The sequence below is a fragment of the Globicephala melas genome, chromosome 16 (assembly GCF_963455315.2).
Source record: "Globicephala melas chromosome 16, mGloMel1.2, whole genome shotgun sequence".
In the NCBI taxonomy this organism is placed as follows: Eukaryota; Metazoa; Chordata; class Mammalia; order Artiodactyla; family Delphinidae; genus Globicephala; species Globicephala melas.
The window spans coordinates 13,079,261-13,094,749 of NC_083329.1; the positions used below are offsets into that span (position 1 = coordinate 13,079,261).

The following is a 15,489-nucleotide window of genomic DNA, read 5'->3' on the forward strand; positions in this document are numbered from 1 at the left end:
ACAGTCCTTCAGTCTTTGCAATAGATAGATTGAAAGTTTGGAATGGCCTTTATTTACGGCAAATGGTTGAACTCGGCCAATACCTTCAACCACTAAAAGGAGTTTAGTTCATGGTTTTAAGCCTTGGGATGTTAGGAAAGGAATGTCCAAGAAACAGAATTAATTTAGGGTTTTTTTTTCCCAGTACAAGTCCTGACTCCTCTTGTGGGCACCCTCCCCCTCCACCCCCAGCCCCCCATCCTGCTCCCCATTTCTCTGAAAGAGGATCGCTATCGCTGAGCCTACTTCATTTAGCTTTTTTCACAATCACTTTGACATCAGAAGGTATCAAAAAGTGTTTACAGACTGCACATTTCTTGCAAAAAATCAAAATAAAAAGCACGCAGAACCTGTCTTTAAAAGGAAAAGAAAATTACAATTCACTTTCTGTCTTAAGACACCATTCGCCCAACAACTGCTACATGCAATTCAAGTTTTTGAACAGGTGTGGGATGGGGCTGGATGTGGAATCCCAACGGTTATTATCACTGATTACTTTTAAAGATTGGGGGGAAAAAACACTTCGAAGTGCAAAATAAAAAGTCCTGTGCCTGGTTGGGGGTTTTCTTTTATCATTATGATTATCATCATCATTTTTTTAAAAAAATCGGACTGCGAGATAACCGGAATACCTGCCAATCATCTTGTCTCGCTGGTTTGGCCTTTGACTGACAGCTCCCCTTGTCAGAGCGCCTTCGGCTTTGCCACCTTTGGATCTCTCTCTCTCTCTCTGTCTGTCTCTGTCTGTCTCTCACAAGCTGCCTCTTCAGACAAGGGTTGCGTGTTCATCAAGGAGCCTCCGTCCTCTGCCATCTCGGCGCGGCCTCGGATCGGGACCCCGCGCTCTTGCCGCCCAGCGTCTGCGTCGCGCCGCCCCTCTCTCTGACTCCCTCTCCCCTTCTCCGTGAATGTGTGTGTGGTTTGTTTTTGTTTTGTAGGGTTTTTTCTTCTTCCCCTCCTCTCCCTGTCTCTGTTTTGCTCCGTGTTGTCCGTTTCTGAGGGGTTCTGTTTGTGTTTTTAATCGTCTGAGGTCACATCTATTTCCTCGGGACTCGCCTGCTTTGTGGCGATTCTCCACCGGTTAATATGGTGCGTCCCTTTTTTCTTTTGTTGCGAATCTGAGCCTTCTTCCTCCAGCTTCTGCCTTTTGAACTTCGTCCTTCGGTTCTGAAACCATACTTTTACCTGCAGGAGAGGCAGATGGGGCGCGTTATAGTTCCTGCACAGCGCCCTCCTACCTCTTCCTCTTTTGCCTGGCCCGGACCTGGGACTGAGACTACGAAAATACACTACCCCAGCTGCGTGTCCTATTAGCCGACCTCCCCACGGCCTCCCCTCGGGGAACAGAGCTCCTATCTCGGGGCCGGAGAGAAGGCTGGCTCCCTCCCCTTCTGGCCCTCCTGGAGCACATTTCCCCTGGCCCCGAGGCCCAGAGTGCAGAGTGTCCCCTTCTCACTTTGTCCTGCTCGGGACACCCACATCCCACTAAGTGCAAAAGCCTGGCAAACACTGGGAAACCCCTATAAAATTATAAATAAGGGAAAATTAAAAGAGACACATCCCTGACTCCCTCTACCTAACTAGTGCAGGGAAGATCTCATTCCCACTGCTGCAGCTCCTGCAGGGCCGAATGTGCTTTCTATTTTCTGCCAGTTTCCCACAGCCACTGCCTAAATATAGCGCCTCCTCGGCAAAGCCTGGGCCCTGGGTAGGCAGTCAAGATTGGCCTGAGCTTTCCCCTCTCTGCCCAGTACTCTTGCAGGTGAGAGCAGAAGCAGTTGTGTGTGTGGGGGGGGGGGGGTGCTGGGGGAAACCGGTGGGGGGGATGATGGGGTGCACAGCCCTGGGGACCAACCCAGCTGTATCTTTTCAGCTAGGAAAAGAGGCTCAAAAGTGAAAGCTTCTGAAAGACCGTGAGATAAAGGGGAAGTAAGAGAAAAACTGTGAAAGAGAAGGGAAGAGCCCCTCAGTCCTCCTCTTGAACAGCCCCAGGACAGTCCAGGGCCAAGCTCTCACCCCATCACATCACTTCCCACCAGGGCGGGGCCGGCAGCCTGGCCTCCTCGGAGCGCTGCTAGAAGTCTGGGGAGCAGTGAGGTGGGGCTCACACGCTATCCCGACCAGTCCCTGGGGAAGCTGGTGATGGGGCCCCATACAGTGACCAGACCAGACAGTAACACTGCCCAAGCTTCTCAGCGGTGAGGTACAGGTGAGGAACATGGTGATGACTGCACCTCCCATGCCACCAGGGCTGTCCCATTCTGCTAGCAGCACCCCAGGCCCCTGAAGTCCGCTCCGCTTTCTCCTTTGAGTCGGCAGGCCCAGGTCCCGGCTTGCTCTCCCCGGATGCCCCCAATCCCCCAAAGTGCCCCCATGAAAAAGCCGAGCTGGAACACGGCTGAGTTTAATTTGCTTTGAGTTTGCTAATTGAGGGGGAGGATGGTTCATTTCTCCCCGGCGCTCGCCCAAGGCGCGCGTCGGTGCGCTCGGGGCTTGACACGCACACAAAGGCTCCAGGCAGCGTGGGCAGCGAGGCGGACAAAGACCACGGCCGACTCGGCGATCCAGGAGAAATCAGCCGGGCCGCGCCTTGTGCCGGGCCCCGCACCAACCCGCGAGGCCCTCCTCGGTTTTGTCCGCGGGGACGTTTTAAAACAAAAGCCTCGACCTCTTTGCGCCTCCCAGGAAAAGTGTTACAACTTAATCTGCCCGAAAATGTTACTGTTTGCCGGGAACTTTGACCCCGCCCTGAGGCTCCGCGTACAGTAGCGCCTACTGTAGCCCTAAGCCCCCTCCTCGCCCCGGGGCAGGCCAGAACCTGGCCGCCTCGGGACCCTGTTGCGCAGGAAGGGTCTGCCCCCTGAGGCAGCTCCTCTCCCGAAGCCTTCTAGCTCTGTTTCTCGGATTTAGGGACGCACCCAGGATGCCGGCTCGGCGGTCTGACTCTCCGATCCCCTCAAGGGGAATAACTGACGCCGTCGTTGCGAGCCTTGAGCCCCCGGTGCACAGAGCTCGCCCTAACCCACTCTCAGCTCTCTCTCCAGCCTAGAGCCCCAAACACCCCAAAACCCCGCGGCACTCTCCTTCCTGGATCCCAGCCGCGTACCCCAGACTCCCACCGAAAGTCTCACCGAAAGTGCAGAGGTATCTTAGCCAGGAGCTGCAAGGCCAGCCCAGCCGCACAGAAGGAGCAATTCAGCCCGTCTCCGCCCGCCCCAACAGAGCCTCGGGCGGGTCATCTCCTACAGTCCCGTGCTGGAGCCCAGGGAAGCCAAGAGCACCTCAAAACTTACACATCCTGAGCCCGGGCGTGGAACCAGCTCCCAGACTGTTTGCCGAAAGCCCTCCGCACTTTGCGGGCTGCGTGTGTCCAGAGATTTGGGATGCGGTTGCCGCGCCTCGGCCCGCTCACCTGAGTTTCCGTGAGGCTGAGGCTGTGCGCCAGCTGTTTCCTCTCTGCGCCCACCACGTAGTGGTTCTTCTCGAAGGCGTGTTCCAGCCTCAGAAGCTGGGACGGGGAAAAGGCGGTTCGGATCCGCTTCGGCTTGCGGGCCAGCGCGTTGTGCAAAAGGAAGCTCTCCGGACTTGTGTCGTTCCCTACGGGGGACACAACAGAAGTCCCATTAAAGGGGGCTGTCCTGGCCAGGTCCGCGCGCTTCTCCCGAGCCGGGCTGACCTGGCACAGCGCTCAGGGCCTCCGCGTACGTAGCCCGTGCGGCCCGGCCCACGGGGACCCAGAGCCCTCCACACGCGCGAAGGGAACACCGCTCCAGCTGCCTGGCCCGCTCCGCCGGGGCCGTAGCTGTGCAGCACCCAGCAGCAGCTGTCCCGGCGGGTCGAGTCCCAAGGCTCCTGACCTCTGCGGGCTTTGCAGCCGCCCGGGCCCCACGAGCCTCGCCACTTCCGCAACAGGCGCCCGGGACAGAGGAAGGGGCGGCAAGGCAGGGCCCGGGCATTGGCGCCCTGGACCCAGAGAAACGTCTGTCTCTTCTTTCTAACCTCTGGTAGAACTTTGCCCCGGGGGTGAGGGGCGAAGAGGCGACGAACCGCTATCCTAGAGTTTTCTCGGGGACTTATTTTTAAAGTACTTAAGTCTTTCTCCTCCGGAAAAGTGCAGACGCCGGGCGTGTCGTTGCAGCCCGGCCTAGACCGAAATCTCGCCGGCGGGTGCGCAGGGTTTCTGCCGCCGCTGCCTCCCGAGGCCCCGTTCTCCCGCTGCCCTGCTCCAGAGAACTAGGAGACTCGAGCGAAGGCATCGAAAGCCGGGGAGTACGGAGCTGCGGTCACCCGATGGAACTGTCCGCGGCCCCAGAAGATCCTGGCTACTCCAGGCCTGGCGTGGAGACCAAGAGCGTGGCTGCCAGAGAATGAGGAAAGGGAACCCTAAACTTTTCGAGCAAAGCCAGAGAGTTTCGGATTCACTCCTTAGGGTGGGAAATCGATTCACCAAAACCCAAAGAAAGACAAACCTATAATCCAGGCAGGGATGGAGGCAACTCCGGTCTGGGAATAAGAGTAAAACGTTGTTTTTGTTTGGTTTGGTTTCTTTAATTATGGAGGACGGGAATCTACCCCATTCTAGGCTCTGGCAGGAACGCCAAGGGTTAATGAATGGGCAAGCCGCTGGGTATTGATCAGCGGCCTCGGGAGGTAGGTCTTTTCCCCGCTCGGATCGCTAAACTAATTACTTGCCCCTTTTTCTGGAGTTTTAACTCTCCTTCCACTCCCACCCCCCACACACACACACAAATCCAAAAAATAGCAAGAAAGGAAAACACCCAAACAGATCTCCTCCAGCCCGTCTTCCGACCCGGTTCATATCTTTTAAAAGAAAAACAAAAACCAGACCGAACCTGCCTTCGCCGTGGCCGCTCGGCGCCCGAATTGAGCAGGTCACGGCGAGAGTCCTGAGTCTCGGAGGCTCCTACCCGCGAGGCTTCCCTCCCCGCCTGAGCCTCCAGATTAAGCAGGATAAAACAAACTCCCAGACTTTGCTCTGGGGACGCGAGGGTCTCTTCGCCGCCGGAAGAGGGTCAGAGACCGAGAAGCTGCAGGTCTAGGATGCAGGGGCGCGGAGTGGATGGCAAACAGGGTCGAACGCAGTCGAGAGCGAACCTGGTGGCCGGGCCCTGTCCGCGCCCCTCGGAGCCAGGGCGGCGAGGGCATCGCCGGGAAGACAGAGAACCCGGGGACCCCCGCGGGCCACGGATTCCTTGGCGGCCGGCACTCGTAGCACGCTAGGAAAGCCTGCCTCGACCCGAGAGCATTCGGGGACAACTCCTCTGTCTGCGCCCTTCTCTAAAGGGTCAAGCGGCCGCGGCCAGACCCCAAACCGGCCGCAGCTCGGAGACTAGGGACCGTGCCCGGCTCCTCGCCGCCCAGTTTCCAAACGCGGCGCGCGGGCGGGCGAACCGGAGGAACCTCCATCCAGGCCTTGCCGGGCGCCCACCCAGAGCAGGCCGAGGGCAGTGCGGGCTGCAGAGCGCTGCAGCCCCGCGACGTGGCACGTACCTTGGAAGCGGTGGCCCAGATATCGGTAGCGATGGATGAGCCAGGGGTAGAAGGTGGACGGGTCCCGCTGCTGCGAGGCGAAGAGGGGGTGTGGCGAGTGCGAGGAGGGCAGGGGGTGGGCGGCCAGGGCGTGCGGCGGCGGCACCGGGTGCACGGGCACGGCCGGGTTGGGCGGGTGCGAGACCGCCTCGGCGAACACCAAGTCCGGGTTGGAGTAGACGCCCCTGCCGGCGGCGGCGGCGGCGGCCGAGTGGAAGCCGTTGAGGAACGGGTTTATGGGGCTGGAGTTGGCGTAGCTGAGCGCCGCGGGACGGATGGGGTCCTCAGAGCGCGAGGCGGGCAGGGGACTGTCCTTGGCCACCAGCGACTCGATGGTGAAGCAGCGCTTGGGCGCCGGCTGGAACATGCTGCGCCGAGGAGCGGGCGCCCGGGGCTCCCAGCTCCCGGCGACCGCGGCGCGCTGCCTCCGCCGCCCGCTGCCCGCTGCCCGCGGCGAGAACGGACGAGAATTGGGGACTTGTTTGTTGGGGGTGGGGGTGGGGGTGGGGATGGGGGTGGGGGAGGAAAGGGAGAAAGAAAGGAAAGGAAAGGAAAGGAAGAAGGAAAGAAGGGGGGAGGGGGAGGGAGAGGCAACACCGAGGATCCCGAGAATCTTGCACCAAACGCGCCCAACCTGGAGAGAGGGGGAAAAATCCTTCCAGAAGAATTTGCAGGCGTGGATTGGGGTAATTTTTTTCTTTTTTTTCTTTTGTTTTTCTTTTCTTTTTTTTTTTTTTTTTTTTTTTTGCGAGATGGCGTGGGGGGGATCGAAGTTAGAGGCGGGAGGGGGGGAAGTTTCTCGGGGGAGGCAAAAAAAAAGTTTTCTCTCCTCTGCAAAAGGCGGGCAGGGCGCCCTAAGTCCAAGGACAATCCATGGAAGTGTTCGCTTCTTCACAAGTTGTGCAAACGATTTGTTAGTTCATGAGCCTAATTAGTGCGGGGATCACATAAACAGCTTCCTCCGAAGCCTGGTAAATGGCTTGATGATTGGTCGCTATTACTCGCCCTGAGGTGGAAGGGGGGAGACTCTTTAAAGTGCGTCAGAAGGAGGCGAGCGCCTGGGAACCCGGAGGCCTGGATCCAGGCCGAGAGTGGAACGGAGTCGGCGCCGCTGCCTCGGCCGTGCCTCCTGCGCCCGCCAGGCCGCCCGGCCTTGCGGCGCCGTCGCCGCGCGCTCCTAGCTCACTTGCTCCCGCGGCGCCCGCGGCGGCTTCTTCTCCTCTTTCGCCTCCTCCTCTTCCTTTGGCTTCTCCTCCTCCTCTTCCTCCTTCTCCTCCTCCTCTTCTTCCTCCTCCTCTTTCCCCACCTCCTCCCCTCAGCCACCGCCTACTTCTCCACCACCACCATTCCCTCCGGGGCACCCCGGTCCCTGCAGAGTCCCCGAGCGGCGCCGCCTTTGCTGCGGCCCCCTGGATCCCGAGCCTGCTGAGCCCGAGCTGGGGGGACAGACGGACACACTGATGCACATATTCCTCGCGCCTAGCGCTATGCCGCTGCTGCCCCCCGCGGGCGCGGGTCAGGGGAGCTGGAATCGCCCCGGGAGCACTCGAGGGTAAGCGAGCAGGGGTTGGTTCCCGGCGAGGGCTAACGGAGCCGTTGGGTTAGACCAATTCCCACCCCCAGCGAAGCTCCCGGAGGTTTCCCAGGTGAGGAGGGAGTCTGGCCGGGAATGGGGGTCCTCCGACCCACGCGTAGCCTCTAGGTCCCAGGGTCCCTGAGTTCACGATCTTTGACTCGGCCCGTTCGTTTCCAAGCTGAGACCGGAGTGGACGACCCTGCCCTGGCGGTGGGCTTCCAACTTGCCCACAGGCTCTCTATTTTCCTCTCTGGGAGGGTGCTCATCTCCTTCCCCCAAACAGCTCTTTTGGGAACTGGGGGTCCCAATATCTGGGAATGGGGGTCCAAGGTCAAGGGAGAGGCTGATGTGATACTACTATTACCGTTACGTTGTCGTTATTATTTTTGTTAGTATTGTTATCATTCTTATTATTGCTATTATTATTATCATCATCATCATCATCATCACTATTTCTATTATTATTCTGCCATCTGTCGTCCTAGGGGCGGGTTGCTGTGCAAACCCAGGGCTTGCGATTAGGGAGTGAGGATCGCTTCTCCAGTCCCAGGCCGTGTCCGCATTTTCGAGCTTGCCTTCGGTTTTAGGATGATTTTAGGGCCGAGTCCCCTCGTCCCCATTGGCTCACGCTGCGGCATAATTATGATCACATCCCCCAGGCTGCTGGCGCTGCTCTCTGTTTATTGGTGGTTAAAGATCTATTATCTATTCATCAGCCGCCTCTTTTTTCCTCTTTTTTTTCTTTTTGCCAATTACATTCTTCTAAAATGAAGTACCAGCAGGTATTTTGCACGTTTACAATTAATGATTTTTAAAAAAATCTGGCATCCTTTAAATCTCTTACTTGGAGGCCCATGTCACTTCGCTTAAGGATGAAGAAATGCCTGTGTTTGGTGATGAGGTTGCCGTGAGACCCAAAAAAATGTCGATTGGGAGGGGGAGAAGAGGGAAGTCCTGTAAGTCAGGCTTCAGTGCCACCAGATTCATCAGTCAAAGGTCCCCAGGTCTGGGGACATGTGCCCCTGCTTTCCCAGCTACCCTCTCCCTGCCCTGGGGTCTCCCCCGTCCTCTGTGGTTTCATCTGCTGTGTATTTATGTTTGTGTCAATTTCTTCTTTATTCCAGGCATAGTCTGTGTTGGGGGTGGGGGGTGGGTTGGATGGGAGGAGGATCCAAAACCCCTTTCGGAAAACACTCCAGGCAAGAGAGGAGTCAGGAGTATGTTTTCTGGTGTTGTCTGGGCACCTGATCTTAGTGAGGACCCAGCAGAGATCATGCGTGCTGCCTCCCCCAAGCTTCCCAGGGCACACACACATACACACTTCCACACACGAGACAGGCATGGCCCTCAGCTCTATACTCACGCCCCAAGAAGCCTGCCCCTACCTCAGGCTTCTGCTCTCTGACTCCAGCTCTGGGCAGGGGTCTTGGCTGGGTTTTCACCCTTAGCGGGTTCTCTCAACCTTGCTTTGTGGCATCCCCCCATCCTTTTCCCCAGGCCCAAGGATACAGGGTGCTCGATCCAGCCTCTTGGGGTGGGTTGCATTTTAACTAGTATCTCCCGGGGTCCTGAACCATGGACCTCCAAAAATATTGTCCCCGATTCAGAAATCCTTCCCTCAGATAGGCTGTAGGGACACAAGCCCCACTGTGCCCAGGCCAACAGGGCGCCTGAAGCCGCCAGGAAAAGTGGAAGTCTTTGGGCTGCGCTAGCCAGCCAGTCTGGGGTGGAGGTAGAGGTCAGCCCTTGGTTCCCAGAAAGAAATACCCAATTTAGGCGGGTTGTAGATCCCCGATCCTGGAGCCAGTGGAGGAGGACCCCTTTCTCCACGGAAGGATTTCCAGGCGGGCTGGAGATTCAGGCTTGCCCACAGGCCAGGCCTTCCAAACTCAGCCTTAGACTACAAGTGGGAAACTGAGGGCACTAAAAGCCCCACCCTGGCTGCAGGGCAGGGAATGACCTTATTGCACAGTCAGTATTAGTGATCTTGGCTGGGGGTATGAGAGTAGATGACTTCGAAGGCAAAGGGGCTCCATGCAGGGTCTGGGAGGTGGGATGAGGCCCGCCATGGTGTGTGATAGTTTCCCCTCTTCTAAACTCTCAGGCTGAACACTAAAGTGTTATCAGTACCACCTTAAACACTTTCTCCTGTTTTGACCAAGATGTGTCTGGAGAGTGTCCTAATGAAGTGAGCAGTCTGGAGCCCAGACCCTCAGCCTCCCTCCCGAGGCAGGGACAGTCAGCCGGGGCAGAGGGCCCAGGCTGCTCCCAGTGTCCAAGAAGCAGGCCACCCGCCTCTTGCAAACTGCCATAAGGGGGCCAGCTTTACCCCCAAAGGGCTCTAGTTATTGGCAGGTGGGCGAGGCCGAGAGAGTCTGGTGGCTGCCTTCTTGGCGGCAGTGGGACACGCCTGTTCGCCGCTGGCCCCAAGCCTCTCCCGGGCCCCCACGAGGAAGAAGCGGGTTTCTAGCGAGTCAGGGGCCGCACGCGGAAGCCCTGGAAGCGGAGTAATCTATGCTAATTCATGCGCCGGGACCGAGGAGCTTGGAAAGGTTCGCTCTGCCAGGCTCCGACGTGCAGGGGAATTAACTAGGAGAGTAACTCATTAACCAGGCTGGAGGGCAGAGGCGCACCAAGGCGCTGGGCAACCTAGTCTGGACTCGGACCCTGAGCTGCCTCTAGACTCTGCTCCTTGGACCCAGCGGCTGCCATTCTCTTTACTTGTGGCTTCTTTAGCCTTCCAGAATGCGGCCCCTCTTTGTTCCCTAGCTGCTCTGGAAGGGTGGGTGCTGGGTTAAGTACCGGTGTGAGCGGTGGGAAGTGAGGGGATTCCTGAGGCTCCATCTTAGAGCAACGGGCTCCCAGTCTCCACATCCCCACCCGGTGAGGGTTGTGCTCTGTAGATTTCAGAATCTACACTCTGCAGGCAGCTGAACTAGCAGACACATGATGAAGGTTCAAGTCTCAGATCTGTCACTTACTGACTGAGCGATCTTGGGCAACACCACAACCTCTCCCAACCTCCATTTTGTCATCTGTAAGATCACGGCCAATGCTGCCTGCGAGGCCGTGGAGGGCAGGAGGCCGGCCTGTTTTAGGGAGTGATAGAACCCTTCTACTTCCTGATTGGGATGGCAGTTACACATCTGTGTTTTAAAAACTCACAGAGTTGTACACAACAAAGGGTGAGTTTTCCTGTATGTAAGTTATACCTTAGTATAAAACTGACCCCCACCCCCAAAGTCAGGCCTGGATGACCTTAGGCAAGTTACCTAACCTCTCTAAGCCTGTTATCTCTTCTGTGAACTCGAGATAAATAATAATATCTTGGCCCTTGAGGTTGTTCAACAAGATAAGCCAAGCAACATGCTTAGTGTCCGGTATATAATGAATGAGCTATAATAAAAGTAAGTTCCTGTCCTTGATATTGCTGTTATTACCATTACCTACCCACCTCCAGGGCTTCTTGCTGGACTTCAAGACTGAACAATAAAGTTGTACAAATATAAGCTGCTGTTCTTCTCACACTCCTGCCATGCTCCCCTCCATGCTCCTCCAAAGGCCAGGGGCTTCTCTAGGGGGACCCTGGGAGTGAGAGAGGCTTGGACTCCTGGCTAGCGGGAGACATCAAAGGGCAGAGCTTTCTGGTCATCTCCCATACCATCTGCTCTGAATTTCCCACCAGGCCCTGTACCTTTGCAGGAGCAAACAGCAGTGCTTCTCCCTCCCCCAGCTCATGCTAGGCCTGTTTGATAACTGGGGTGGATGCATACCTTCATGCAACCCCGGAGAGATGCCCAGGTGCTGCCTGGGTCACTACCTGTGTGACCTTTACCTTCTTGAGCCTCGGTTTTCTCCTCACTGAAAAGGAAATACCAATATCCTTTTACCAATATTTACCAAATTATTTACCAATATTTCCAATATTGGAAATACCAATATTGTTTGAGGGGAGTAAGTGAGCTAACGCTTGGCACAGTTATCGTTCATCAAATAGTAATGGCAGGCCATGACTTTGTACGTCCCGCATACTCGCTGCACTCTGCTAAATCTAGGTCGCGGCGGTTAGGACCCTCCCGGTGAGCCGCTATCGTGAGGCTGCACTGTGCGCCAGCCAGGCAACGCGAGAAGCGCGGACGTCCGTGGAGGGTAAGCCCTCTCCCGGGCCCAAGGCATGCGAAAGGTGTCCCGGGATGGGGAGATCCTCGGGACCCGGTTAAGAATTCCTCCAACCCACGGTGATTCCCAGTCACCCGGCCTCTCCGAATGCATAGGGCGGCGGTAAAACTAAGAGAAAACTTAATGTTCTAAAAACATTTTTTTTTTTAAATCGTCATGACGGCAAATCCCTTTCTGGTGTCCTCCCTAGAGGCCGCTCGCTGGGCAGGCGCGGCGACCCGGGACGTGTATCCGCGTGCGCGCAGCGGCGCCTAGTGGCGGGGGCCGGGCGCTGGCCGCATCCCCGCGAGCGGCTGAGCCCGATGCGCCCGGGAGCGCCGGGCTTGTGCCCCACTGCCAAGACCTTCCCGCGACCGCAGTCTGAGCCGGGCGGGGAAGTCAAAGTAGACTCACAGACCACAGAGGAAGAGAAGACGACTTGGAAATGCGTCCCTCCTCCCTCCAGCAGCTCTCCGCTTCAGAGTTCACCACCCACGCTAGAATTCCAGCTCCACCCCGAGTCGGGCTTCCTTCGGAAGGGCGCAAGGAAGGGGGGACGGGTTCTGTTCTAAAAAGGACGATGAGGCCGTGATCACCTGTGCCAGGGGGATACCGCGCAAATGAGGCCACAGCATCATGCGTCAGGTCCTAGATCCTGCGGCCTGACTACGGGCCCATTCTGGCCTGCGCTGGCTCCAGCTTGGGTAGAGTCCGAAGAGCTGGGGTCTCGGGGTGCAGCTCTCCTAACTTCTTGCCCCCTCGTGGCCGGCCGAAGACTCCCTGGTGGTTATTGCTGAGACAGCGATTAATGATCAGCCGGATTGAGCGGCCGCGACCTGGTCAGGGTGACCGGCCCCTTCCTTCTGGAGCGCGCGGACCCGTATCTGTCCCGGCGCAAGTTGGTACCTCCAGTGAAGTGAGGCCCGTGGAATCCGAGCGGGGTTCGTTGGAAACCCGTGCATAACTGATCAAGCGTCCACTGGGGAGACTGAGCCCTCTTGGGAGGGTTGGACCCTGGTCCAGGCCTCAGCTGCCCCAGACGACTGCAGGAACCAGGTGCTATCCTTCTCCGGTGTTATCAGGAGGCTGCCAGCGTGTGGGTCTCCGAGATCCAACCGTTTTGACAGCCGACGTTTCAGAGCCAGGAACTCCGCACTGACGCGTAAAGCCACGCAGGGCTTGACCATCGAATTTACTTCCTTCACCACGTTGAAACTCGTCAATCTCTCAACACACAGGCTGTCCCGATTCACTAATGAAAGCAAGAAAAAGATCAAAGGAAGTCCCGGTTGCTTTCTCCCTCGGCTGCCTTCGAATGAAAGTCTAAAAGCCAAGCAAGGACAGACGTGGGGCAGACTGACTGACACAGGTGTGCAGGAATTAGGGAAGAAGGACGCTCTTGCTCGGGTGATTTCCCCGGGAAGGGGTGGAGACAGCTCGGGTCTCCTCTGCACCCTTCCCGCTGATGGGTGGGTGGCGTTATCGCTCTCCCCTCCAACAGTCCCGAAAGCTTTGGCTTCATTGGGCCACAAGGCCACCGTCTGTTTCCCGGAGCTCCCTGCCGCCGCATAAGATGACCTGCAGCGGGCCACAGGTACTAGCATGGGAGGTGGCTGGGGACGCATCTGCCGGCTTTTCTTCTGCCTTCTCCGGCATCTTTTCGTTTCAGGCTCTGCTCTTGCCAACGGTCGCAGGCCTTGTAACTGGGGGTCCAGTCCTTTAAGGAGCTCCTTGGGGTTGTCAGCGGCAAGCCACCTTCGAACCTAGGGGCAGTTTCTGAAACCCTGGCGTCTCACCAGTCCCTCTCTCAGGAGCTTAATCGTCTTTTATTTTTGTACTTCCCCATTTTCTGAACTCTGGAGGCTGGACTAGGGCTTAGAAAGAAGATCGTGGTTGTTTGAGGAAAGAAACTGGAGGCTTTTTCTCTTGGACGATGCAGCTCGCCAAGAAACTTGGGGAGGATGTCAGGAAGACTGAGAAGAACAATTCCTCTCCCTGTAACGAATTTTCGCTTTTAAAGGCATGTTTACTCACACCCAGTTCTCAGTGAACCTCATAATCTGGTGTGGAAGGAGTCATGATACCCATTTTCCAGATGAGAAAATCGAGGCTCAGAGAGGTCACTCTGCGAGGAGCCTTGTGACAGCCCCGCCTCCATCTCCAGCTCCCCGCAGTCCAACATCGCCAGACCCCTGCATTCAAGCCAATGAGAAACGGTGGTGGCGAAGACGCCGCTGGCTGACGGGGTCCAAACCACCCCATGCAGCGAGGCTCGTCCAGGCGCCCCATACCGTGTAACTCCATCACTCGCCTCGAACCCACTTGCCCACCATTGTCCTCCAGGCCACTGTTTCCACCTTAGGCCTCGCCCCATGCCCTTTTACTTCTTCCCGGGTAGCCTCCTGCGGACCCAAGCCCCGGGTTTAGGACCAGAGGGTCGACGGCCTCACTGCGGCCAGTAACCGAGGAGCTGACAGGGCAGTACTCGGAGGTCTTGGCCGGGACTCCGTGTGCTCCGCACCCTCGCGTTGCTCTTCAAAGCGGCCCTGAGACCTCCGGGGATACCCGCAGAGCGGCCCTGCGCCGGCGTCAGGGAGCGCGGCCTGAGCCCCCCTCGCAGCCAGCAAGGCGTCCCGAAAGTCCCTGGCCCAGCGATCACTGCCTCCTTAGCTCTGCCCAGCCTACGAGGAGCTGGCCAGGGGACAGAAGAGTGGCCAGGGGCTGGGAGCTTCCGAAGAGGCACACAGAGAGGGTCTGACCTCCCCCTTTCTGAGGAGACAGCCTCCCGCAGCCTCTGCCCTGGCGATCTTTACGAACAGGCGGCAGCTGCGGCGGCCAGGCCCTCCCCCCTCCCCCACCCCACCCCCGGGACAGTCGGGAAGGAGCCTTCTGGGTAGGGCCCCGAAGCTGCATGGCCCCTCGCCACAATCACATTCAGGGGACCCTAGCGCTCGGATATTGGACACACTCCGCTCCCCTATTTGCGTCCCTTCCGTGTCTGGGCGTAGGGACCCAAGGTGCGCCCCCGCTTCCGCCAAGACCCCGCGAAGCCCCTGGCGGCTGGAGGTGAGGCCGAGAGAGGGTCCCTCCAGGGGCCTGCAGGCGTCCGAAGCTCGGCTGGGTCCCGGGTGTCCCCCACCCCGCCACACCCCCGGCGGGGTCCCGGAGACGCCCGACCGCAGCCGCCCTCCGCTTAGCCCGGCCGCCGGCGGCTCGCCGGGGGCTGCGCAACAAAGGGTGGCATCGCGGCGGCGCGGGCAGGGACCTCATTGGTTCAATATTAGCTTTTCATTCCAGTCTATTGTGCCCATCTGAGATAATATTGACTCTGAGGTGAGAGCCCACAGACGACAGGGCTTGTCTAACACTCCGCGGCCGGGCGCTCGAAGGGAAGAGAACCAGAAATGAAAAGTTAAAGGGACTGCAAATAAAAGCTCTGGCGCGGCGGCGCGCCCCGGGGCCGCGCACGGCGCGGCAGCCAGGCGCTCCCCCCGGCGTGCGCCGGGGCTTCCGACCCGGGAACTGGGGGTCGGGAGAGGGTCTTGGGGTCCGGAGGCCGTTCTGAGGAGGGGCACCGCACGTTCCCATCGAAAACCGCCCTCATTTACCACACAACCCCATCTTCCAGACAATTGATTTTGAGATTCCGCTCCTGGGTAAATCTGGAGAAAACAAATTCCCATGCACATTGTTTTAGTTTGCCAGTAAGCCACCTGAGATACTTTCCCCACTTAAACGATGTGATTTCTTTAGAGTAACTTCGCTGTCAGTTTCTTCTATTTCCCCAGCACCAGAAGAGTAAACACGCAGAGCGATGTTCCATGATCGTTAGGCTGCATTACTTGCGAGTGCGCGGTTAATATCAAATTTCTAACTGCATTTTGCTTTGCTTTGAATCGTTTCCCTGCAGCCCATCCTCGTGTTTCTTAATCGCCTTTCTAACCGCAACTTTAAAGGACCTCGGGAACGTTCAAGTCTTGCTTATAAAGATCCGTTTCAATTTCCAAATTGCCTACGTTGGAAAATGACGCTTTAAGTTGTCTTAGGTGTCTAAGAAAGAGCACTCCAGTTTACGCTCGCGGGACCAGACACCAAACGCTGAGGGCTTGCAGTGATCGTGGGAATGGATGCCTTCGGGCCTCCTTTAGGAAATTTGTGTCTCCCCC

At 57.5% G+C, this 15,489-nt stretch overlaps 1 protein-coding gene across 2 annotated transcripts; it reads right to left on the reverse strand.

Moving 5' to 3' along the window:
• Nucleotides 1-246: 246 nt before the first annotated feature.
• On the reverse strand, nucleotides 247-6,044 carry EMX2 (empty spiracles homeobox 2). Of its 2 annotated transcripts, XM_030839338.2 has the most exons (3): nucleotides 5,551-6,044; nucleotides 3,452-3,636; nucleotides 247-1,224 (listed from the first exon to the last, which is right to left on the reverse strand). In XM_030839338.2, the coding sequence occupies exons 1-3, from the start codon at nucleotides 5,954-5,956 to the stop codon at nucleotides 1,057-1,059; spliced, it is 759 nt and encodes a 252-aa protein (XP_030695198.1). In that variant the 5' UTR covers nucleotides 5,957-6,044; the 3' UTR covers nucleotides 247-1,056. The 2 variants fall into 2 exon arrangements, with proteins under 2 accessions (XP_030695198.1, XP_030695199.1); XM_030839339.3 differs by lacking the exon at nucleotides 3,452-3,636.
• Between the last annotated feature and the right edge of the window lie 9,445 nt (nucleotides 6,045-15,489).